The sequence below is a fragment of the Mustela putorius genome, unplaced genomic scaffold (genome assembly GCF_011764305.1).
Source record: "Mustela putorius furo isolate JIRA1106 unplaced genomic scaffold, ASM1176430v1.1 tig00537227_pilon_pilon_pilon, whole genome shotgun sequence".
Lineage (NCBI taxonomy): Eukaryota > Metazoa > Chordata > Mammalia > Carnivora > Mustelidae > Mustela > Mustela putorius.
The window spans coordinates 5,123,983-5,145,940 of NW_025422368.1; the positions used below are offsets into that span (position 1 = coordinate 5,123,983).

General features: G+C 36.9%; 1 protein-coding gene across 9 annotated transcripts in view; it reads right to left on the reverse strand.

The window, feature by feature from the left end:
* LARP4 (La ribonucleoprotein 4) overlaps positions 1–21,958 on the reverse strand; it is a 210,619-nt gene that overhangs the window by 12,903 nt on the left and 175,758 nt on the right. For 5 of the 9 annotated variants that reach the window (XM_045073027.1, XM_013050596.2, XM_004781719.3 and 2 more), the window contains 5 exons: positions 9,148–9,360; positions 8,449–8,552; positions 5,311–5,523; positions 4,611–4,659; positions 1,072–1,233 (listed from right to left, as the gene is read on the reverse strand). In XM_045073027.1, coding sequence (XP_044928962.1) covers positions 1,072–1,233; positions 4,611–4,659; positions 5,311–5,523; positions 8,449–8,552; positions 9,148–9,360 — 741 coding nt within the window. Of the gene's footprint in view, positions 1–1,071; positions 1,234–4,610; positions 4,660–5,306; positions 5,524–8,448; positions 8,553–9,147; positions 9,361–21,958 lie in introns of those variants that run through there. The other 4 variants (XM_004781721.3, XM_004781723.3, XM_004781722.3 and 1 more) reach the window with 4 other exon arrangements.

Below are 21,958 nucleotides of genomic sequence, written 5' to 3' on the forward strand. Positions count from 1 at the left end.
CACCACCTAGGCACCCAGCCCTGCTTTTTACTTTCTTAATGATACTAAATCTAGGGAACCTTATAATGGATGGTATTCTAGAAACAATGGAGTAAAATATACAGGGAGGGTAAGAAAAGTATGCTGGCTTAAGAGAGCTAAATCCTTAGGTTCTAAATGGAAAGTTAATAGATAACGTTGAAACTTGTAAAGTCCAAGAAATAAAGTATACTGTGAACATGCAACTCGATCTCGGGGTTGTGAGTTCAAGCCCTACCTTGGGTGCAGAGATTACTTAAAAAAAAGAAAAAAAGAGAAAGAGAAAGGGAAAGAAAAAGAAAAAAAATAAAGAAAAAGAAATAGCAGATAACCATTTATTTAGAAATATAGGGGGAAAACAAGAGAAAAAGCTAGTCAAAATGGCTGCACAGGTCTACTATTTTTCACTATGAACCTAATTGTACCATGTATATGTCCTATAAAATTAAAATAAAAATTGAGTTAAGAAAAAAAGAGAAGAAAATGAGAAAAATATGTTGGGTGTGAAGACTTCGTACAGGAAGAGGTCTACACTCAAAACTATTTTAGGAGGGGGACCTATCCTAAAGGTTGATTTCCTATGTCTTTGATATCAACTCTCCATTACTTGAAAGCCTGAATTTTACCAAACTTGGAATTTATTTACATCACTAATTACAGGCTTCAGCGCAAATAACACTTTCCACCAGTTTGCATTAATTGGTTCTACCAAGATGAGTTGCCTGATACCAAAGACCTGCAAAAGTGAAGAAACACTTTACTTTTTTGAACTGGTTTAATTTTTATTTATTTTACTTTTAATTAACATATAATGTATTATTTGTTTCAAGGGTACAGGTCTGTGATTCATCAGTCTTACACAACACCCAGTGCTTTACTGGCCTGTGTAGCTTCATCATAAATCTTTTTATAATACTCAAAGTAAGCTAACAATCCCATGAATAAAAAGCATGATAGAAATACATATTAAGTGCAAATAAAATTTCAAATAATAACTGCAAACAAAGGCTAGCTATGGTCACACAAGTAAAAGATGGATGCCTCAGTATTTACCTTTTCTTTGTAGACACCTTTAACAACATCAGACATCCTACTCTCCAAAACAAGTTCACCTGGAGTTCTCGATGAACTTCCAGGTAAAGGAGGAAAATTTGAGGCTAATAAGTCAAACTTTGGTGTTGGAGCCTTTGCTTCAGCTGATGAAGACGGGGGTCTCTAAAAGACACAAATCATAAAACAGATCACAAGCCAATCTCATTCCCTAATCCTGTACCACAGAAGCTGAGAGCTATAAGGAAACAAACAAAATTAACTCTATACTAATGCACAGAATTGTTTGTTCTCCTATAAATTCCTGGCTTCTCCTCCCAGTTGAGCTTTTATTATTATTATTTTTTTAATCAATCCTGCTTACCTTTCATCAACTGCCTCTCCTTTTTTTTTTTTTTTGCAAACTGTGTCACACTCCTTAAGCCTGCTAACCAAATCTCCACTATTTGTTTTCTAAGTTGTTACTCCCTTTCCAGAACAAAAATAAAAACCCTTGTGTGACCTAAATTTGCCATTAGCTTTTCTCCTTCCATATAGTCTTCACAAGAATATCCTTCCTTGAAAAAATCTCCTGATCTGCCTTTCTGCTCACCATTCTATTCCCTGACAAGCCTCTCACTTGTACTTCCTCACCTCTGCAATCACCACTAAAACTGCGCTGACCAGTCACTAATGCCTTCCACAATGTAATATCCGACAGACTTTTTTCCCCCTAACCTCATATAGAAGCTGGCACAGTAAACATTCTTTCCTTTGGGAGCTCATTCCTCCCTTAGCTTCTGTGATACCTCTTTATCTTCACTTTCAGATCTCATAATCAGGTGCTTGCAGCTCTCTACCTACACCCTTCGACAGTTTCAGTTTTTATGTGGTTACTACTCTTTTCATTCCATACTCTCCCTATTGTGATAGCCACTATTCATGCCTTCAACTACTAACCTATATGCAAACAACCTTTACAACTATATTTTTCACTTTTGGTCACTTTCTGGCTACACACCACTGGAAATTTGCCAAAACTCACTGAATTTTACACTTTCAATACTGTCAGCCCAGAACTTTACCTGAAACCTAGACATCCATTTGCCTATCAGCACTCTCTACTCAGATTTTGCTTGGATACAGCAACAACATACTAAGTAATCTCATTCTTCAGCCCAAAGTTACTTTGTTGCCAAAGTTCCATTCTTGACCACTTTATTTAAATCACTTGCTTTACAGAGTCCCTTGAATGATTTCATCTACTTTTATGATTTCAATTACTTTCTGTAAGCTTACAAATACTAAATTTTGTCTCTAGCTAAAATCTCCTTCCTGTACAAAGGCATGTCCACTCTGCCTTTCCTACTTGAAAGCATGCTTATCTCCTTTTTCTTTACTGTTTCAGTCGTCAATCCTCAATGTATTTTCAACATATTATACGGACTTCAAAACTAATCTCTTCTCTCCTCAATTGTTAAAGGCCACTTAGGGATTCATGTGGACTGCTGCAATGGTATCCTAAAAAAGTTGTTGCCATGTCATGGGGGCCCCTGGTACAGAAAGCTATAAATGAAAAACAATACTTTTTTAAAAGACTCACAGTTTGCCCTAAGGACCATTCTGTGTGTTACAATGCAATATGTTTTCTTCTTTGAAAATGCTTATCTTTTCACGACTTATATATGTAGCCTACATGCTATATGTATACTAATATGCATATATAATCCACTACTTATACATGTAAAAACAAGTTTTATACTATAATTTATTTATTTTATTTTATTTTTTTAAAGATTTTATTTATTTATTTGACAGAGAGAAATCACAAGTAGTCGGAGAGGCAGGCAGAGAGAAAGAGAGAGAGAGAGGGAAACAGGCTCTCCGCTGAGCAGAGAGCCGGATGCGGGACTCAATCCCAGGACCCTGAGATCATGACCTGAGCGGAAGGCAGCGGCTTAACCCACTGAGCCATCCAGGCGCCCTATAATTTATGATTTATCTGTAAATTCTAGGCAGGGTTTTTCTTGAGACCTCTGTGGGTTCCTTCATCATTCTGATTTCTCAATTCCTTTTGTTTTCAGGTAAGAGATGGCAAACACTCACCATGAACAAACCACAAAAAAATAAAAACATGATTAATTTGAAGCTAGATAAGTCAAAATTCAAATAAAAACATATTTAGAACTATAAAAGTTTTTTTAATCTATAGGCAGTTTTATAAGATTAGTGGATAGAAGAAAATAGTAGGTAGAAAATTGTCTCCACCAAGTAACAATAAACAGTTTAAGTTTCCCACACCATCCAGAGAGCTTTGTAAGTAAACGATAAGCTTTATCAGCTTGGCAAAATGTCCTATATTTATAGGGCTGATAAATAGGAACTTTTTTTTTTTTAAAGATTTTATTTATTTATTTGACAGATCACAAGTAGGCAGAGAGGCAGGCAGAGAGAGAGAGAGAGAGAGAGGAGGAAGCAGGCTCCCTGCAGAGCAGAGAACCCGATGCGGGGCTCGATCCCAGGATCCTGGGATCACGACCTGAGCCGAAGGCAGAGGCTTTAACCCACTGAGCCACCCAGGCGCCCCTAAATAGGAACTTTTGTTCAATGTCTGACAAGAGTGTAAATTGGCACAACCCCTATAGAAAGCTGTGGGTTGGTAGCAATTTACTGAATTATAACCCAGAAATCCCATTCTAGGGATTCTCCTTCAGGTATTATTAAATATATGGGAAATGATGGTTGTATGAAGTTATTATAGTTACTGTTTGTAAGACTGAAAGACTGAAAGTATTTAAATGTCCATTAATAACGTAATAAACTTTTCACTAAAAATTTTCATTTTTAAATTTTAATTTATTTTATTTTTTATTATTTTTTTAAAAAGATTTTATTTATTTACTTGAGAGAGAGACAGTGAGAGAGAGCATGAACGAGGAGAAGGTCAGAGAGAGAAGCAGACTCCCCATGGAGCTGGGAGCCCGATGCGGGACTCGATCCCGGGACTCCAGGATCATGACCTGAGCCGAAGGCAGTCGTCCAACCAACGGAGCCACCCAGGCGTCCCTCATTTTTAAATTTTTAAACCATATGATTATATCAGGTATTCAAGTAATTTTTTAAAAATACAAGAAACAGGGGCGCCTGGGTGGCTCAGTGGGTTAATCCTCTGCCTTCTGCTCAGGTCCTGATCCCAGGATCCTGGGATCGAGCCCCACATTAGGATCTCTGCTCAGCAGGAAGCCTGCTTCCCTGTCTCTCTCTGCCTGCCTCTCTGCCTACTTGTGACCTCTCTCTGTGTCAAATAAATAAATACAATCTTAAAAAAAAAAAAATAAATAAAAATAAAAGTCAAATCCCTAACTATACATGTGCTTTAAGGGTGGGGAATGGTGGTAGTAGTAGTGGATATTTTAGGGTCAAAGCACAGGTTCTATTTACCTTTGCCTAATACTATAATCAGTAAGACAAAACCCCAGAAAGACCAACCACAAGCCAATGCCATACTAAATCACAAAAGAAAAAAAAAAAAAAAAGATGTAATACAGGTAAAAAACACTTACCTGGACTCTTTCATCTTCTCGTCGTCTTCGACCTCTGAAAAGAGTTCTCCTTTTAACAATGATAAAAAAGTTGGGGATGATGGGAGGGACAATTCATAAGTTTCTTCAAATATATAATACACTCTATCAATGATGGGTGAATTTCTAGTTTAGCTAACTATACTTTCTATATCTCCACTATTAAGAGATGAATATATATTCTTCTGAAGGGATCCTAAACTAATCTACCAAAAACTTCATCTGTTACCACCATCACCACTAAGTAAGTTGGGCCCACTTTTACTAAGTAGTGCTCCTTCCACACCAGAAGTATATCAAAGTTTTTTGTTTCATTTCGGCAGAGTAGGCGAGAAGGTATAACACCATTTCCCCATTTTCACAGCTACAAGTTGTAAGAAATTAAACTAGAATGCAGATAGGATCTGATCTTTCTAAGCTATTCTTTCTTCAGTAAACCATAAAGAACTTCAGAGTAACTTTATACACCCGATTCAGCTATATTCTATATGGGCACTATACATTTCTTAATAATTATGAAAAACTATTAACCCAAATTATATGAACACTGTATTCATTTAGCATAACCATACACTAATAGTTTAAACAAAAAATAATCACTAGATCATGTTCTTCAAATATTCACATTATGAGCAAAATATTTTCATATACCTTATCCGTATTTGTTACCATATTTCCTTACCTGCCCCTACCATAGTCCCCATTCTGTTCCATCTGTATAGTAGGAGTTTCTTTTGCAAGGTAGCTTTGCTCCTGATGCCCTGTTACTGTAGGGTTATGCCGCTCAGTTGTAAAGTTCCTTGAACCAGATCTGTTTAATGGTCCATCCCCCAATGACACAGACCCCTCTGCCGAGTGTTCTGAACCACTCGATGACCTGAAATGAGGCTTCACACTATAAGAAATATAAGATCACATACATGAGAGGATAAATGAAGACAGAAAGAAAATCTTTCCCCTTAATGGTAAAAAATACATTTAAAGGGACAAGTTAAAAATTGCGTTCTACTGTATTCTATTTTCCACAAATTAAGGTACACATAGAAGTATCACATTATAAAGATATAAACTCTTTTTGTCTGAGATTTTTACATTTAAAAAAGTTATTTGGAGGGGTGTCTGGGTGGCTCAGTCATTGATCATCTACCTTCGGCTCAGATTATGATCCCAGGGTCCTGGGATTGAGCCCCATATCGGGTTGCCTACTCAACAGGAAGCCTGCTTCTCCCTTGCCCACTCCCCCCGCTCTCTGTCAAATAAATAAATAAAATAAATAAAATTTTTTAAAAATAAAAAAGTTGTTTGGAGATATTTGGGGTAAAATCCAAAGTTCTTCAAGATAAAGCTACCTCTATTTCGATACTCAAAATACAACTAGGATTTTAGCTAATTTAACACCAGTAGCAGTCTTGACACACCTAAATCAACCAGACTTTAAGTTTATTAAAGAATTTATGCCATACATTCTCAATGGGGCAACATCACCCCTAGTGGGAGTGAAAAAGGTTCCTGGGGTGGGGGGTGGGGCTAAGAAGGAACAAAAAAAAGTCCCAATCTTACTTTTATGCATAGAGCACAGATATACATATATTATATAAATACATATACCATATCGTCAATACTAAATTTTCATAGGAAAAAATTGGGGTGATGTCTAAAAAAAAAAATGTCACTCTTTAGGGGAGTGACAACCAAAACCAGAGAAACAGTGCAATATATTAAAATCCCACCTTCTTACTAAATTAATTGTTCAAAGAGCCTCTGTAAAAAAAAAAAGCTAGGAAGGATAATGCAACTAATAGCCTGGCATGGCTTCATGAATTAGGTATAGAATCTAGTTAAAAAAAACTATAAACAAGATGACAGGTATAAGCACCCAATTCTCTAACAATGTGTAAGCAGATAAAGCTAGGGTAGGGGGTTAAGGAGGCTACAGTTTAATCAACAATGAAAACACCTGAAGTAATGAGGACCTTGGCTCCACAGGAGATTATACAGGGAAGTATAAGATTTATATTTGGCCCCTTATTTGTGTTTAAAAATTCCACTTTTACAGTCTATTTTCCAGGTTATAAATTTATATCAACAAACACATTGCCAATTCCTGGTTCTCTGAATTTGGATTTAAAACTTCAAAATAATTATAACCCCAACAATTAAACATGAATTTCAACAATATCTACAGCTACCCTATTCTTTACAGAAAATAAAAAAATTAGGTTACTGCCATTAAAACTTAAATATAAAAACCAGGAGACAAAGTTGGGTTGAATTTCATTAAGATTATATGAAATAATTACTTTATGTCACAAAATAGATTTTAGTATTTTTAAGATTTTTGTTTACTTATTTGACAGAGAGAGAGCGCCAGAGAGCACAAATGGAGGCGGAGCGGGGAGGACATGCTACAGCAGAGGGAGAGGGAGAAGCAGGCTCCCTGATGAGCTGGGAGCCTGATGTGGGGCTCAATCCCAGGATCCCAGGATTTCAATCTGAGCTGAAGGCACTTAACCAACTGAGCCACCCAGAATCTCCACAAAATAGATTTTTAATAGTGAAAATTATACAACATCAACACGAAGTGATTTTAAAATATTTTTATTATCTATCATATCTGAAAATGACTTCATGAAGGAAAATGCTGTTTATCTGTTCAGAACTATAATTAGCCTAAATTTTCTCACTGCATTTCAATATACCTAACAGATAAGTTACTAGGTTTAAACAGCCCTCAGATCTCATAATCTTACCCTTCACTGAGAGGGACTTACAATCTCAGTCCAGGCAAAAGAAAAAGGAAAGATAAAAGAATAAGTGATAAAAGATGGAAAGGAAGAAGTAAAGTGACAGAAAGAGGAAATATGAAAGGTAGAAAAATGCCCAGACTTCTGAAAGTTAGTCCTAGTCTCTCTAAGTAGGTCTAGTGATCATCACTGGGCTGTTATAAGGTTCATATAATAAACTACAAAAGGGCTTCCTAAAAGTTACTTTCTCCTTGACTGATAACTTCAAATAAATAAATAAATAAATAAATAAATAAATAAATAACAGATAAATAAAGGTCTTGGAGTAGTCACTTTTTAGAAGAAACAAAACAAGGATTAGGGTCTGTCAAAAAAGCTCTCTTAGTTTCATCTGTAATATTTGCAATTTATAAGAAGAAAATACTCATGTATAATTTTTCTAACTAAAAAATTAACAACCTGTACTGCTCAGATATATGAAAAAGGATTGTAGATGAATGGTTTTGAATAACCCACAAAATTATACTAAACCTGCCATGTACCTTCAAAAGCATAGGCATACTTCCTTATAAACAAGGATGACTGGACTGTCATTCTTGGCTTTCTTACTGTGATTTCAATCTTTTCACCAAGAAAGTACCACAAACGAAAACAAGCGACAATAAAGGAACACCATGAACCCATTTTATGTTACTATCATAAAATAATTTTTTTATCTTTAATATTAAAAAATCAGTATGTATTATGTATAATCTTAGTTTAAATCTTTTTTATACAAATTATCCACTATGAGGTCAAAGTATGTTTACTAATTCTACAATAAATTGTTTAAGCTTTTTACTAAGTCTGTAAATAAGCACTGTGATTACCACAGTAATTCTTTAAGAACTACTGGGAATTGTGTACAATAAATTTCATTATGTTTTGTTTTTATGTAGGCTCTATGCTGGGGTAGACCCCATTGTGGGCTTGAATTCATGACCCTGAGGTCAAGACCTGAGCCAAAATTAAGAGGTGAATGCTTAAATGACTGAGCCATCCTGGCGCCCCTATATCACTATTATTTTTAATCTTACCGATTTTTTTGGAATGGTCGAGGCATATTCACAGCAGCAGCATTTGTTTTATAAGATCCTGGTGCATTAAAGCCATTCACAAAACTACCATTGGGAAAGGGAGCCTAAAAGAAAATGTAATGTTTAAAAACAATTAATGAAAAGGGCAAAACCTAGTGTGAAGGCTTTAAGAAACTCCTGATGAACTAACCTAGTATCAATTTTTTAAAAGATTTTTAATTTGTAAGTAATTTCTACACCCAACATGAGGCTTGAACTCAGGACCCTGAACTCAAGAACTGCATGCTCCACTGAGCCAGCCAGGATCCCTCTCAATTTCTTTTACAAGGCAAAATTAATTTTAAGCATTTTACTTATTCACTTTTGTAATACTCACTGCAAATATCAAGGAAATCATTAGGTCATTACTTAATAAAGTACATTCTCTCTGAAAAATTTTAACTGAAAGCATTTTAAACTAATCAGGATTTACCCAATTTCTTATTTTAATTGGGCAAAATCATTCAGCAAAATCTAAAGCATAAAATTATAGGAATCAATAGCTCAAGTCCTAGTCACATGGTGATTTGATACCATTATCACTACTTAAAAGCCAGAAAGAAACCAGTTATCAACACAAAACAAAAAATAAACTACTCTAATTTCTTCAAATTTCAGCTTGAGTGAAAAATTTTATAATTCTTTAAGGATCTCACTTACCAGTGGTGTTTCAAAGTAAGGTGCAGGATTTGGTGACCAAGACTGAGGCACAATACTATAGACCGAGTACTGTTGGTGAGGGTTATATACAGGCTGCATAAAAACTGGTGAGGCATACTGTGCTTGAGTTTGAATGGGCTGACTATACATACTAGAATCCATTAATCGATAACCATTCTTAGCAAAAAATGTATTGATGGCTTTTATCCTTGCCTAGAAGCAAAAGGAACACATTATAAAGAGGACTAAGTGTGTATTTTCACAAATATATTTAATTTACATTTTAAACATGTTTTACACAATTATGTTATTCTGCCTGCTATACAGTCAGTAGAGCAAAAGGAAATGATTGATAGCTTTAAATTATTTTAAAAAACTTTTGCATGGCTAATGCAACAATAACAAAGTAAAACCACAAAAGTCAAATTGTAAAACTAACTTCAACTTATCAAAGACAAGGGGGCTAATAATCCTAACAAACACATTCTAAAAACAGAGATCAAAAAATGTGTTGGAGAAGTGAACAGAGTTCACAAAGAAAGGCAAATGGCTCTGAGGCTTATGATAAGATGCTAAACCTTGCTTCTAAGAGAAATGCAATTAAAATGGAATTAAATTTCTCACAGAACTGGCAAAAAATCCAAAAATTTGACAATATACTTCGTTGATAAGGTGTGGCAAAATATACTGCTGATGGGAATGTAAAATAGCACAACCCTTATAAACAAAAACTTAGCAATATCTCCCAAAAATTATATAAGCATTTACCACATTCTCATCAATCCCACTTCAAGGAATCTTTTCCAAATACACACTAAACAAAAACAAGTTAAAAAAAAAAAAGGATACACACAGCTGTTCACTGACACTAACTGTAATAGGAAGGGGGAAAGAACTATCCCCAACACACACACACACACGCGCGCGCACAAACTTAATAGTCCACCAACGGTTGAATACACTATATTACATCCACACAATTGAGTATCATGCAGATGTAAAAATAACTGAGGAATCGCTCTAAGTATTATTACGGAGTGACTTCCAGAATATATTATTGTTTTTAAAAAAAGAGGTAAAACAAGGAGAATATGTATAAGTAAGCTATTATTTAGCTAAGTCAGATAGCAATAGAAGATATACTTGCATTCACACATATATAGGAGTATGTATTTAATATACCACTTCATTTTTTTCCCAAAAATTTTATTTATTTGACAGAAAGAAAGAGAGAGAGTGTACAAGGAAGGGGAGCAGTCGGATCCCCATGGAGCAGGGAGCCTGACGTGGGGCTCAATCCCAGGACTCTGGTATCATGGAGCCAAAGGCAGACACTTAATCAACTGAGCCACCCAGGTGCCCCTAACACCCTGTTTTAGATATTCTACTTTAAAACAACACACACACTAGGCGCCTGGGTGGCTCAGTGTGTTAAGCCCTCTGCCTTCCACTCAGGTCATGATCTCAGTGTCCTGAGATCAAGTCCCGCATCGGGCTCTCTGCTCAGTGGGGAGACTGCTTCCTGCCCCCACCCCGCCTTCCTCTCTGCCTACTTGTGATCTCTGTGTGTCAAATAAATAAATAATACTGTAAAAAACAAAACAACACACACACACACACACACATTGAAAATAAAAAAAAAAATAATAAATTGTGAAAGCTAAAAGCAAAATTAACCTAAATGTGCATCTGTGTTATATTAGTAATGTAACAAAAAAAAAATCTCAAGTGATTTTGAGCCATAATAAAATCAACTGTTATGAATGTTCCTTAGGAATAAATTACAAGCCAAAGTACAGCAAAAAAAGTTTCTTGTTTCCAAAATTATATTCCTATTGGTATTGTTATTCTGATACTTTTGTGTATGATTATGGGAGAAAGCAATCAGTAATTACAGTAAGGTCACTGAGATCTGAGATTTTTCACATGGGAGAAGACATGGATGTGAGACCGAAGAAGTGAAAATCATGTAGCATGAATTTAAATTGGAAGCCTCAGTATAAACTCATGAAATATTTTTGTTAAAAACAAACACATATTTCATAGCTCTGTTCAATGAAAGGCTTTTAAATGACCATACCAATAACTCCAAAAACTCCTTGTGCCTAGCTAGTGGACTGCAAAATATGACCTTCTCCTAAAAGTAAAGTAGGGACTCTGAAGATTTGACTGACCCCAGGCCTTTGACACAAAATATACAAGACACTAGGAACATCTTGTCACACTAGAGAGCAAGCAAACCACTGAAAATTACCAAGGCTGTGACAAAAGGTCTTCTAAGTTAACTCAAAGAGGCCACAATTCATCAATAAGGACAATAAACACACCAAATATGTTTAAATACCCAACAAAAAAAAAATCCTTGGTCATTTTTTAAAGTTCCTAGGGAACCAACACATTATTTTCAAAAACTAATAATAAAAGCTAGAACCAAGCACTTATCATGTATTTTTAAAAAATATTTTATTTATTTGACAGATAGAGATCCCAAGTAGGCAGAGAGGCAGGCAGAGAGAGAGAGGGGGAAGTAGGCTCCCCGCTGAGCAGAGAGCCTGATGCAGGGCTCGATCCCAGGACCCTGAGATCATGACCTGAGCAGAAGGCAGAGGCTCAACCCACTGAGCCACCCAGGCGCTGTACCTCAAAGTAATAAAGATGATGCTAAGCTCCCCTTTATAGAAGTCTTTCAACTAATAAATGGGAAAAAAGAAATCCAGAAAATAACACCTCTTTGTAGCCTCTAATAGATTAAGTAGCACCGGGCATAAAAGAGGGACAGATACGAAAACAGACATGTTTTTCTCTCTCTGCTGCTCCCAAATCAAACCAAATTTTGATCAAGTCTCTAAATCTAGCTACCAATTTGCATGAAGTACAGGAAACAGAGGATCATACTAAACTACACTAAAAAAATACAATAAGCCAATTCAAAAATAGGCAAAGGACTTAAATAGACACTTCTTCAAAGATGATATATAAGGAAGGAAATACTGCAATATGCTATACATGGATAAACCTAAGACATTATGTTAAGTGACATAAAACAGTCACAAACAGATGTATGATTTCATTTATATGAACTAATTAGAGTAGTCAAAACTCATACACTAAAAGAATAATGGTGGCTGCCAGGGGCTAGAAGTAGGAGAGAATGCAGGAGTTATTGTTTAATAGATACAGAATTTCAGTTTTACAGGATTAAGAAAGTCAACGTGAATGGATGGTGGCGAATGTGTTTAGTACAACTGTATTTTTATACTTAAAGATCATAAATTTTATATACATGTATTTAAAACAATAAAAACTATAGCTGGCAAAATGTATGAGAAACTCCATAAAACTTAGTTATTTCAACATACTTTCAAAAGAAAAAACAAATAAGAATGAAAACTACAGATAAAAAGACAAAAACAAGAATCAGGAAAATGTGATATTGTAGCTATGATTTTTTAAAAAATCCCCCTTTCAGAGCTACAAAAACTAGTTTATTTACAGATAAAATTAAGTATAAAATTTGCTTAAAATAATTGGGGCATGGAGAAATGGGTGGTAATATGGATGAAGCAAGACTGGCCATGCTCTACAAACTGTTAAAACTAGCTGATGGCTGGGGCTCCTGGATGGCTCAGTGGGTTGAGCCTCTGCCTTTGGCTCAGGTCATGATCTCAGGGTCCTGGGATTGAGCCCCGCATCAGGCTCTCTGCTCAGGAGGGAGCCCGCCTTCTCTCTTTCTCTCTGCCTACTTGTGATCTGTCAAATAAAGAAAGAAAATCTTAAAAAAAAAAAAGAAGAAGAAGAAGAAGAAAACTAGCTGATGGGAATTCTCAGTGATTGATTATACTATCTTCTCCACTTTTATGTATGTTTGAAATTTCCTAAGTTTAAAAAAAAAAGGAAAGAAAGCAATGTTCTAAAACTTAATAAATCAGACCATTTGCTTACATATTGCTTATGGCTGCTTTAGTGCTATAATGGCAGAGTTAAGTAGTTACAACAGATTTCATGATTGGCAAAATCTACTATGTTCACTTTCTGATCCGTTAAAGAAAAAGTTTACCGATCTTTGTAAAAGAACTAAATAAAACAGCAGCTCTTTCTGTCCTGTCCCTGTACTATAATGAATCCACCTTTTTGCATTAAAAAGAAAGGAAGGAAGGAAGGATGGTCGGACTATAAAAGCTGTGAGAGGGTTAGATTAGGATCAGCCTCACTAGCTTGTTAGGAATATCAAGTGAAATAATGCATAATTTTAAGCCATAAAAAAGTGACTTTAACAAGTAAATGAAAGGTGTGTTTTACATCCTTATAAGCCAGGAATACTCCTTCTCCCATCAAACAGTAAGAATAAGACCAATCAATCAATTTTAGGATTACTTGTTCCATTTCTTTGAAAAAAACTGATATGCATTAAATGTATAGATTGCTTTAGGTAGCATAGACATTTTCACATTTGTTCTTCCAATCCATAAGCATGCAACGTTTTTCCATTTCTTTGTGTCTTCTTCAATTTCTTTCGGGAGTACCTTACAGATTTCAGAGTACAGATTCTTTGCCTCTTTGGTTAGGTTTATTCCTAGGTATCTTAATGGTTTTGGGTGCAACTGTAAATGGGATCAACTCCTTATTTCTTTCTTCTGCCTTGCTGTTAGTATATAGAAATTTAACTGATTTCTGTGCATGATTTTATATCCTGTCAATTTACTGAAGTTCTAGGAATTTTGGGGTGGAGTTTTTTGGTTTTCCACATAGAATATCATGTCATCTGGAAAGGGTGAGAGTTTGACAACTTCTTTCCCAATTCAAATGCCTTTTATTTCATTTTGTTGTCTGATTGCTGAGGCTAGTACTTCTAGTACTATGTTGGGCAGTAGTGGTGATAATGGACATCCCTGCCGTGTTCCTGACCTTAGGGGAAAGGCTCTCAGTTCTTCCCCACTGAGAATGTGAAGTTTACTGTGGGCTTTTTAAAGATGGCTTTTATAATATTGAGGTGTGCACCCTCTATCCCTACACGGTGGAAGAGTTTTAATCAAGAAAGGATGCTGTACTTTGTCAAATGCTTTTTCTGAACCTATTTAGAGGATCACATAGTTTCTTCTTTTCCTTTCTTTTATTTATGTACTGTATTACATTGATCAATTTGCAGATGTTGAATGAACCCTGCAGCCCAGGAATAAATCCTACTTGGTCGTGGTGAACAATCCTTTTAATGTACTGTTGGATCCTATTGGCTAGTATTTTGGTGAGAATTTTTGCATCCACGTTCATCAAGGATATTGGTCTGTAATTCTCCTTTTTAATGGGGTCCTTGTCTGCTTTTGGGATCAAGGTAATGCTGGCCTCATAAAAGGAGTTTGGAAGTTTCCCTCCCATTTCTATTTTTTGGAACAGTTTCAGGAGAATAGGTATTAATTCTTCTTTAAATGTTTGGTAGAATTCCCTTGGAAGCTGTCTGGCCCTGGGTTCTTATTTTTTGGGAGATTTTTGATGACTGCTTCAATCTCCTTACTGGTCTGTTCAGGTTTTCTATTTCTTCCTGGTTAAGTTTTGGTAGTTTTTATGTTTCTAGGAATGCATCCTTTTCTTCCGGATTGCAAATTTGCTGGTGTACAGTTGCTCATAATATGTTCTTATAATTGTTTGTATTTCTTTGGTGTTGGTTGTGATCTCTCCTCTTTCATTCATGATTTCATTAATCTGGGTCCTTTCTCTTTTCTTTTTGGTAAGTCTGGCCAGGGATTTATCAATCTTATTAATTCTTTCAAAGAACCAGCTCCTAGTTTCGTTGATTTGTTCTACTGTTCTTTTGGTTTCCAGTTCATTGATTTCTGCTCTGATCTTTATTATTTCTCTTCTGCTGGGTTTAGGCTTTCTTTGCTATTCTTTCTCCAGCTCCTTTAGGTGTACGGTTAGGTGGTATACTTGAGACCTTTCTTGTCTCTTGAGAAAACCTTTTATTGCTATATACTTTCCTCGCAGGACCGCCTTTGCTGCATCTCAAGGATTTTGAACAGTTGTTTTCTTTTTTTTTCCTTTAAGATTTTATTTATTTGACAGAGATAGAGAGCACAAGTAGGCAGAGCAGCAGGCAGAGGGAGGAGGAGAAGCAGGCACTCTACTGAACAGGGAGCCCAACACAGGGCTTGATCCCAGGACCCTGAGATCGTGAGCTGAGCCAAAGGCAGACGCTTAACAACTGAGCCACCCAGGGACCCCATGAAGTTGTTTTCATTTTCATTTGTTTCCATGAATTTTTTAAAAATTTTCTTTAATTTCCTGGTTGACCCATTTTTTTTTCTTTATTTGACAGACAGAGATCACAAGTAGGCAGAAAGGCAGGCAGAGAGAGAGGAGGAAGCAGGCTCCCCGTGGAGCAGAGAGCCGGATATGGGGCTCGATCCCAAGAACCTGGGATCATGACCTGAGACCTGAGTGGAAGGCAGCGGCTTTAACCCATTGAGCCACCCAGGCACCCTGACCCATTCATTCTTTAAAAAAAAAAAAAAAAATTTTTTTTTTAAAGATTTTATTTATTTGAGAGACAGAGATCACAAGCAGGCAGAGAGGCAGGCAGAGAGAGAGAGAGGGAAGCAGGCTCCCCGCTGAGCAGAGCACCCAATGTGGGACTCAATCCCAGGACCCTGAGATCATGACCTGAGCTGAAGGCAGTGGCTTAACCCACTGAGCCACCCAGGCGCCCCCATTCATTCTTTAGTAGGATGCTCTTTAGTCTCCATGTATTTTGAGTTCTTTCCAACTTTCTTCTTGTGGTCGAGTTCTAGTTTCAGAGCACTGTGGTCTGAAAATATGCAGGAAATGGTACTGGTTGAGACCTGATTTGTGACACAGGATGTGATCTATTCTGGAAAAGGTTCCATGTGCACTAGCGAAGAATGTGTATTGTTGTTTTGGGATGGAATGTTCTAAATGTATCTGTGATGTCCATCTGGTCCAGTGTGTCATTTAAAGCCTTTATTTTCTTGTGATCTTTTGCTTAGATAATCTGCTATTGCAGTGAGGGGGGTGTTAAAGTCCCCTACCATTATTGTATTATTGTTGTTGTGTTTCTTTGATTTTGTTATTAATTCATTTATATAATTGGTCCCATGTTAGGGGCACAGATATTTAAATTGTTAGATCTTCTTGTTGGACAAAACCTTTAAGTATGATATAGTGTTCCTCCTCATCTATTATGTTCTTTGGCTTAAAATCTAATTTATCTGATATAAGGACTGCCACCCCAGCTTTCTTTGGATATCCACTAGCATGGTACATTTTTTTCCACCCCCTCACTTTAAATTTGGAGGTGTCTTTGGGTCTAAAGTGAGTTTCTCATAGACAGCATATCAATGGTTGTTTTTTTTTTTTTTAATCCATTCTAATACCCTGTGTCTTTTGATTAGGGCATATAGCCCATTTACATTCACGGTAACTATTGAAAGATGTGATTTTAGTGCCACTGTATTGCCTGTAAGGTGACTTGTTACTGTATACTGTCTCTGTTCCTTTCTGGTCTGTTACTTTTAGGATCTCTCTTTGCTTAGAGGACTCCTTCCAATATTTCCTGTAGGACTGGTTTAGTGTTTGCAGATTCTTTTAGTTTTTATCTGTCCTGGAAGCTTTTTATCTCTTATTTTCAACAACAGCCTAGCTGGACATAGTATTCTTGGCTGCGTATTTTCCTTGTTTAGTGCTCTGAGCATGTCATGTCAGTCCTTTCTGGCCTGCCAAGTCTCTGTGGATAGGTCTGTTGCCAATCTGTATTTCTTTTCTTTTCTTTTTTTTAAAAGATTTTATTTATTTAGCCAATCTGATATTTCTATAGTTGTATATTATAGACCTCTTGTCGTGAGTTGCTTTCAGGATTTCCTCTGTCACTGAGACTTGTAAGTTTTACTATTAGATGATGGGGTGTGGGCCTATTTTTACTGAGTTTGAGGGGGGGTTCTCTGTGCCTCCTGAATTTTGATGCTTGTCCCCTTCGCCAAATTAAGGAAACTCTATGCTATATTTTGCTCCAATATATCTTCTGACCCGCAGCCTTTCTTCTTCTTCTGGGATCCCAATTATTCTAATATTGTTTCGTCTTATGGTATCACTTATTTTGAATTCTCCCCTCACGGTCCAGTAGTTGTTTGTCTCGCTTTTGCTCACCTTCTTTATTTTCCATCACTTGGTCTTCTATATCACTAATTCTGTCTCATTTATCCCAGCAGTAAGAGCCTCCATTTTTTATTGTACCTCATTAATAGATTTTTTGATATTAACTTGGTTATCTTTTGGTTCTTTTATTCCTCCAGAAAGGGATTCTCTAATATCTTCCATGCTTTTTTTCAGCCCAGCTAGCACCTTGATAATCATCATTCTGAAGTCTAATTCGGACACATTACTAATGTCTGTATTGATTAGGTCCCTAGCCATCAATACTGCTTCTTGTTCTTCTTTTTGTGGTGAGTTTTTCTGTCTTGTCATTTTATCCAGATAAGAATAGATGAATGAGGGCGCCTGGGTGGCTCAGTGGGTTAAGCCGCTGCCTTCGGCTGAGGTCATGATCTCAGGGTCCTTGGATCGAGTCCCGCATCGGGCTCTCTGCTCAGTGGGGAGCCTGCTTCCTCCTCTGTCTCTCTGCCTGCCTCTCTGCGTACTTGTGATCTCTGTCAAATAAATAAAAATAAATAAAATCTTTAAAAAGAAGAAAAAAAGAATAGATGAGTGAACAAAATACTAAAAGGGTAGCAATGACCCCAGAGAGATATACACTAACCAAATCAGAAGAGACACGAAACTGGGGGGAGAAGAATGGGGGAAAAATATACATATGTATGTATGTATGTATATTTTCTATGTATATGTGTGTGTATATATATATGTATGTATACACACACATACATACATATATTATTAGACTGGTGAATAAAACAGAGCCACACCCTTGATTGTGGGTGTATTCTGGTCTGTTAGAAGAAACTACTTCCCAAAATTTGCAAGAAAAAAAGATATATACACGCAAAAATAAGGGTAAACATGATGAAGGGATGGAATATGACTGTAAAGATGAAAGTTAAAAAATATTCTAAAAAAGGAATTGATAAGAAGTTGCTTGAAAAAAGAAAAAAAAAAAAAGGAAAGAATGTGATCAGGCTGGAAACTAGAACAAAGCCATGAGCTAGATTTAGGGTATATTTTGATCTATTACAAGAAATTGTATCCCAAAATTTTAAAGGAAAAAAAAAACCTATATGTATAAAAAAATAAGGTTAAATACAATGAAGGGATAAAAATATGATTAAAACAATAAACATTTAAAAAGATTTTTTAAAACAGTACTGATAAAATAGTTTTAAAAATGTTAAAATAGGAAAGAGGAGAAATAAAAAAAATAGAAAAATAAATAAATAAAATTTAAAAAATTCTAACTTTGAAAGACTAAAGGATCATGGGGAGAAAGCCATGAATTCCATGCTTTCCCCTATCTCTGGAGTTCCACTGTTCTCACTGATCAATAAGCTTGGTCTTGGATGGATGTTCTTGCTGATCTTCTGGGGAGGGGCCTGTCGCAGAGATTCTCAAATGTCTTTGCTCAAGGCAGAATTCCACTGCCCCTGCCAGGGGCCAGGTTAAGTAATCTGCTTGGGTTCACTCTCAGGAGCTTTGGTTCCCTGAGCGCTTTCCATACAGCTTTGGAGGACGGGAATGAAAATGGTGGCCTTCAAACCTCCAGCCCAGTAGGAGCCAAGAGCTTGGGGCCCCACTCCTCAGTGCACCTTCAGAGAAAAGGAGTCAATCCCTCCCATTTTCCCTGATCTTTGGCCGCACTCCAAGCTCACCCAGCTGGTGACCGGGTGTTTCTATTTCTGGTGTGCACAGCCCCATTTGGAGTCTCCAAACCCAGCAGACTCATGAAGCACATGCTTGTCTGGGAGGAGGAAGGTGAGCCTCTCCGGATCTGATGCTTGTTGGGTCCCTGCCCGAAAAGCAGTGGCCTGACTGTGCTTTGGATCACGGTTTAAGGTAATCCCGAGCTGAGAGCCCACTCCTTAGCTCTGTCTCTACAACTGACTTCACCACTCTGATACCTGGGAGCTCTGCCATGCTCAGACACACCTGGTCTTTTTGAGACTCCGCAGGTCCTGAGACCACACTGTCCCCACGAGGGCTCCACCCCTCACTTAGCCTCTGGAGCAACATCCCTCAGTGGAGCAGACTTCTTAAAAGTTCCAATTTTGTGCTCTGCTGTGCTATCACTTGCTGGGAGCTGGGCCCTCCTCCCACAGTCTTATTGTCCCAAATGTTGGCTTGGACTAACTTCTCCAAACGTCCTACCTTCTGGAAAATGGTCAATCTTCTGTTCCTAGAATTGTTGCTCTTCTTCTCTTCTTTCTCCTGTTAAGTTTGCAGCTGTTCAGTATGGTCTGATAACTATCCAGCTTAACTCCTGGGACCTGATCATATTTAGGTCTCCTACTCTTCCTCCATCTTGCTCCTCACCCCATTAAAACATTATTTTTTGAATGTGGTCCATTATCAAGAAAACAGTAGCCCAAAGAAACAGACTCCAAGATAACCAGGTACTGGAAACAGCAGACCAGGATTTTAATTCAGCCATTATGAATATATATGGATTAAGAGGAAACTGTGTTCCTAAAAAGTTGAACAAAAAGAGATATCGAAGTAGAGGGATAATACTTTTAAAAATGGGAATTCCAGGGGCTGGGCACCTGGGTGGCTCAGTTGTTAAGCAGCTGTCTTTGGCTCAGCTCATGATCCCAGGGTCTTGGGATTGAGGCCCACACTGGGCTCCCTGCTAGGTGGGAAGTCTGCTTCTCCCTCTCCTGCTCCCTCTGCTTGTGTTCCCTCCCTGTCAAATAAATAAATAAAATCTTAAAAAAAAAAAAAAAATAAATTCCAGGGGTGCTGGGTAGCTCAGTGGGTTAAGGCCTCTGTCATGATCTCAGCATCCTGTGATTGAGTCCCGCATTGGGCTCTTTGCTTGGTGGGGAGCCTGCTTTCCCCCCGGCCCCCTGCCTGCCTCTCTGTCTACTTGTGATCTCTGTCAAATAAATAAAATCTTTAAAATAAAATAAATAAAAATGGAAATTCCAGATTACAACTTGAAGATGAATGTAAGCCCACAGAAATTATGCAAAATCCAAAGAAAAAAGAGACTGAAGAAAAATGAACAAAATCTCAGTGACACCAAGCAGTCCAACATATGTGTAATTGTGGAGTCTCAAAAGAAGAGAGGAAGTCAGGTAGAAACTCTGAAAAGTTGGGAGTTGAAAATCCCTCCCAATCCAGCTGAAAAACATCAATGTGCAAACCCAAGAAGTTCAGCATACACCAAGTAGAATATTAAAAAAACTGTACCATGGGACGCCTGGTTGGCTCAGTTGGTTAAGCAGCTGCCTTTGGCTTGGGTCATGATCCCAGCATCCTGGGATCGAGTCCCACATCGGGCTCCTTGCTCGGCAGGGAACCTGCTTCTCCCTCTGCCTCTGCCTGCCATCCTGTCTGCCTGTGCTCGCTCTCTCTCCCTCTGTCAGGCTCTCTGCTCAGTAAGGAGCCTGCTCCCGTCCCCTCCTCTGCCTGCCTCTCTGCTTACTTGTGATCTCACTTTCTCTGTCAAATAAATAAAAAAAATATAAAAAACAAAACAAAACTGTACCTTGAAACACAATAGTCAATCTACTGAAAACCAAACATGAAACAAAAAAATATTTTGACAGCAGGAAAAAAAGACATTATATAAAGAGAATAAAAATAGTGCCTCACCAGAAACAACAGAGGTCAGGAGTCATCAAGATAGAAAAAAATTTAAAACTATCAGCCTAGAATTCCATATCCATGGAAAATACACATTAAAAATGAGTATGGGGACGCCTGTGTGGCTCAGTTGGTTAAGCAGCTGCCTTTGGCTCAGGTCATGATCCTGGGATCGAGTCCCACATCGGGCTCCTTGCTCAGCAGGGAGCCTGCTTCTCCCTCTGCCTCTGCCTGCCATTCTGTCTGCCTGTGCTCGCTCTCCCCCCCACCCGATAAATAAATAAAATCTTAAAAAAAAAAAAATGAGTATGAACTCATTTAAGATAAGTAAAAACTAAGAAAATTCATCACTGGTAGGTACTGTAAGGAACATCAAATATTCTTTAGGCTGAAGGGAACTAATACCAGACAGACCTCATCTATAGGAAGAACAGAAATAAAAAAAGGTTTCCTGCTTAATTACAAGAGAAAAAAAGATGATGAAATGGAAGCAATTTACCTCAGCTCATAATAAAAGCTCTACAGGACTCTTTCGGAAGTGTTTCTTTAGGCCAAAGTCTGCAAAGATTCTTGACCTTGGATATCCATTGCACAATAGTCTGAATTTTCCCAAATTATCATGGGTAATTTTAGAATCATGGCCATTATAAATAATTTGTCCATTATTTGTGCACAAAGATATTCTAATAAAATATAGCATTATGGTTTCCTATAATAATTTTTTACTATAATAAGTTTTATAAGTATTTAAAATTTTTGTGAAAAATTTAGATAACTGATTCAGAAGAAAACAATAAGAGAGCAGATTCCTTGTACATAATAGATAAAACCTAAAAGAGAAAAGTTTAAGATCTAAATTGAAGTTTTATTATTTAAAGGCATTATTTTTAAAAAAAAAAATAGCAATTCAATTCCATGTATTTTAAACTACTTTAAAATAAAAATAACTCTCCATTAAAATAATACTTTTCTTAGGTTAAGAACAGAATTACTAATATTTCTATTTTTCATTTTTTAATGTTTCTTTTTTTTTTTTTTAAGATTTTAT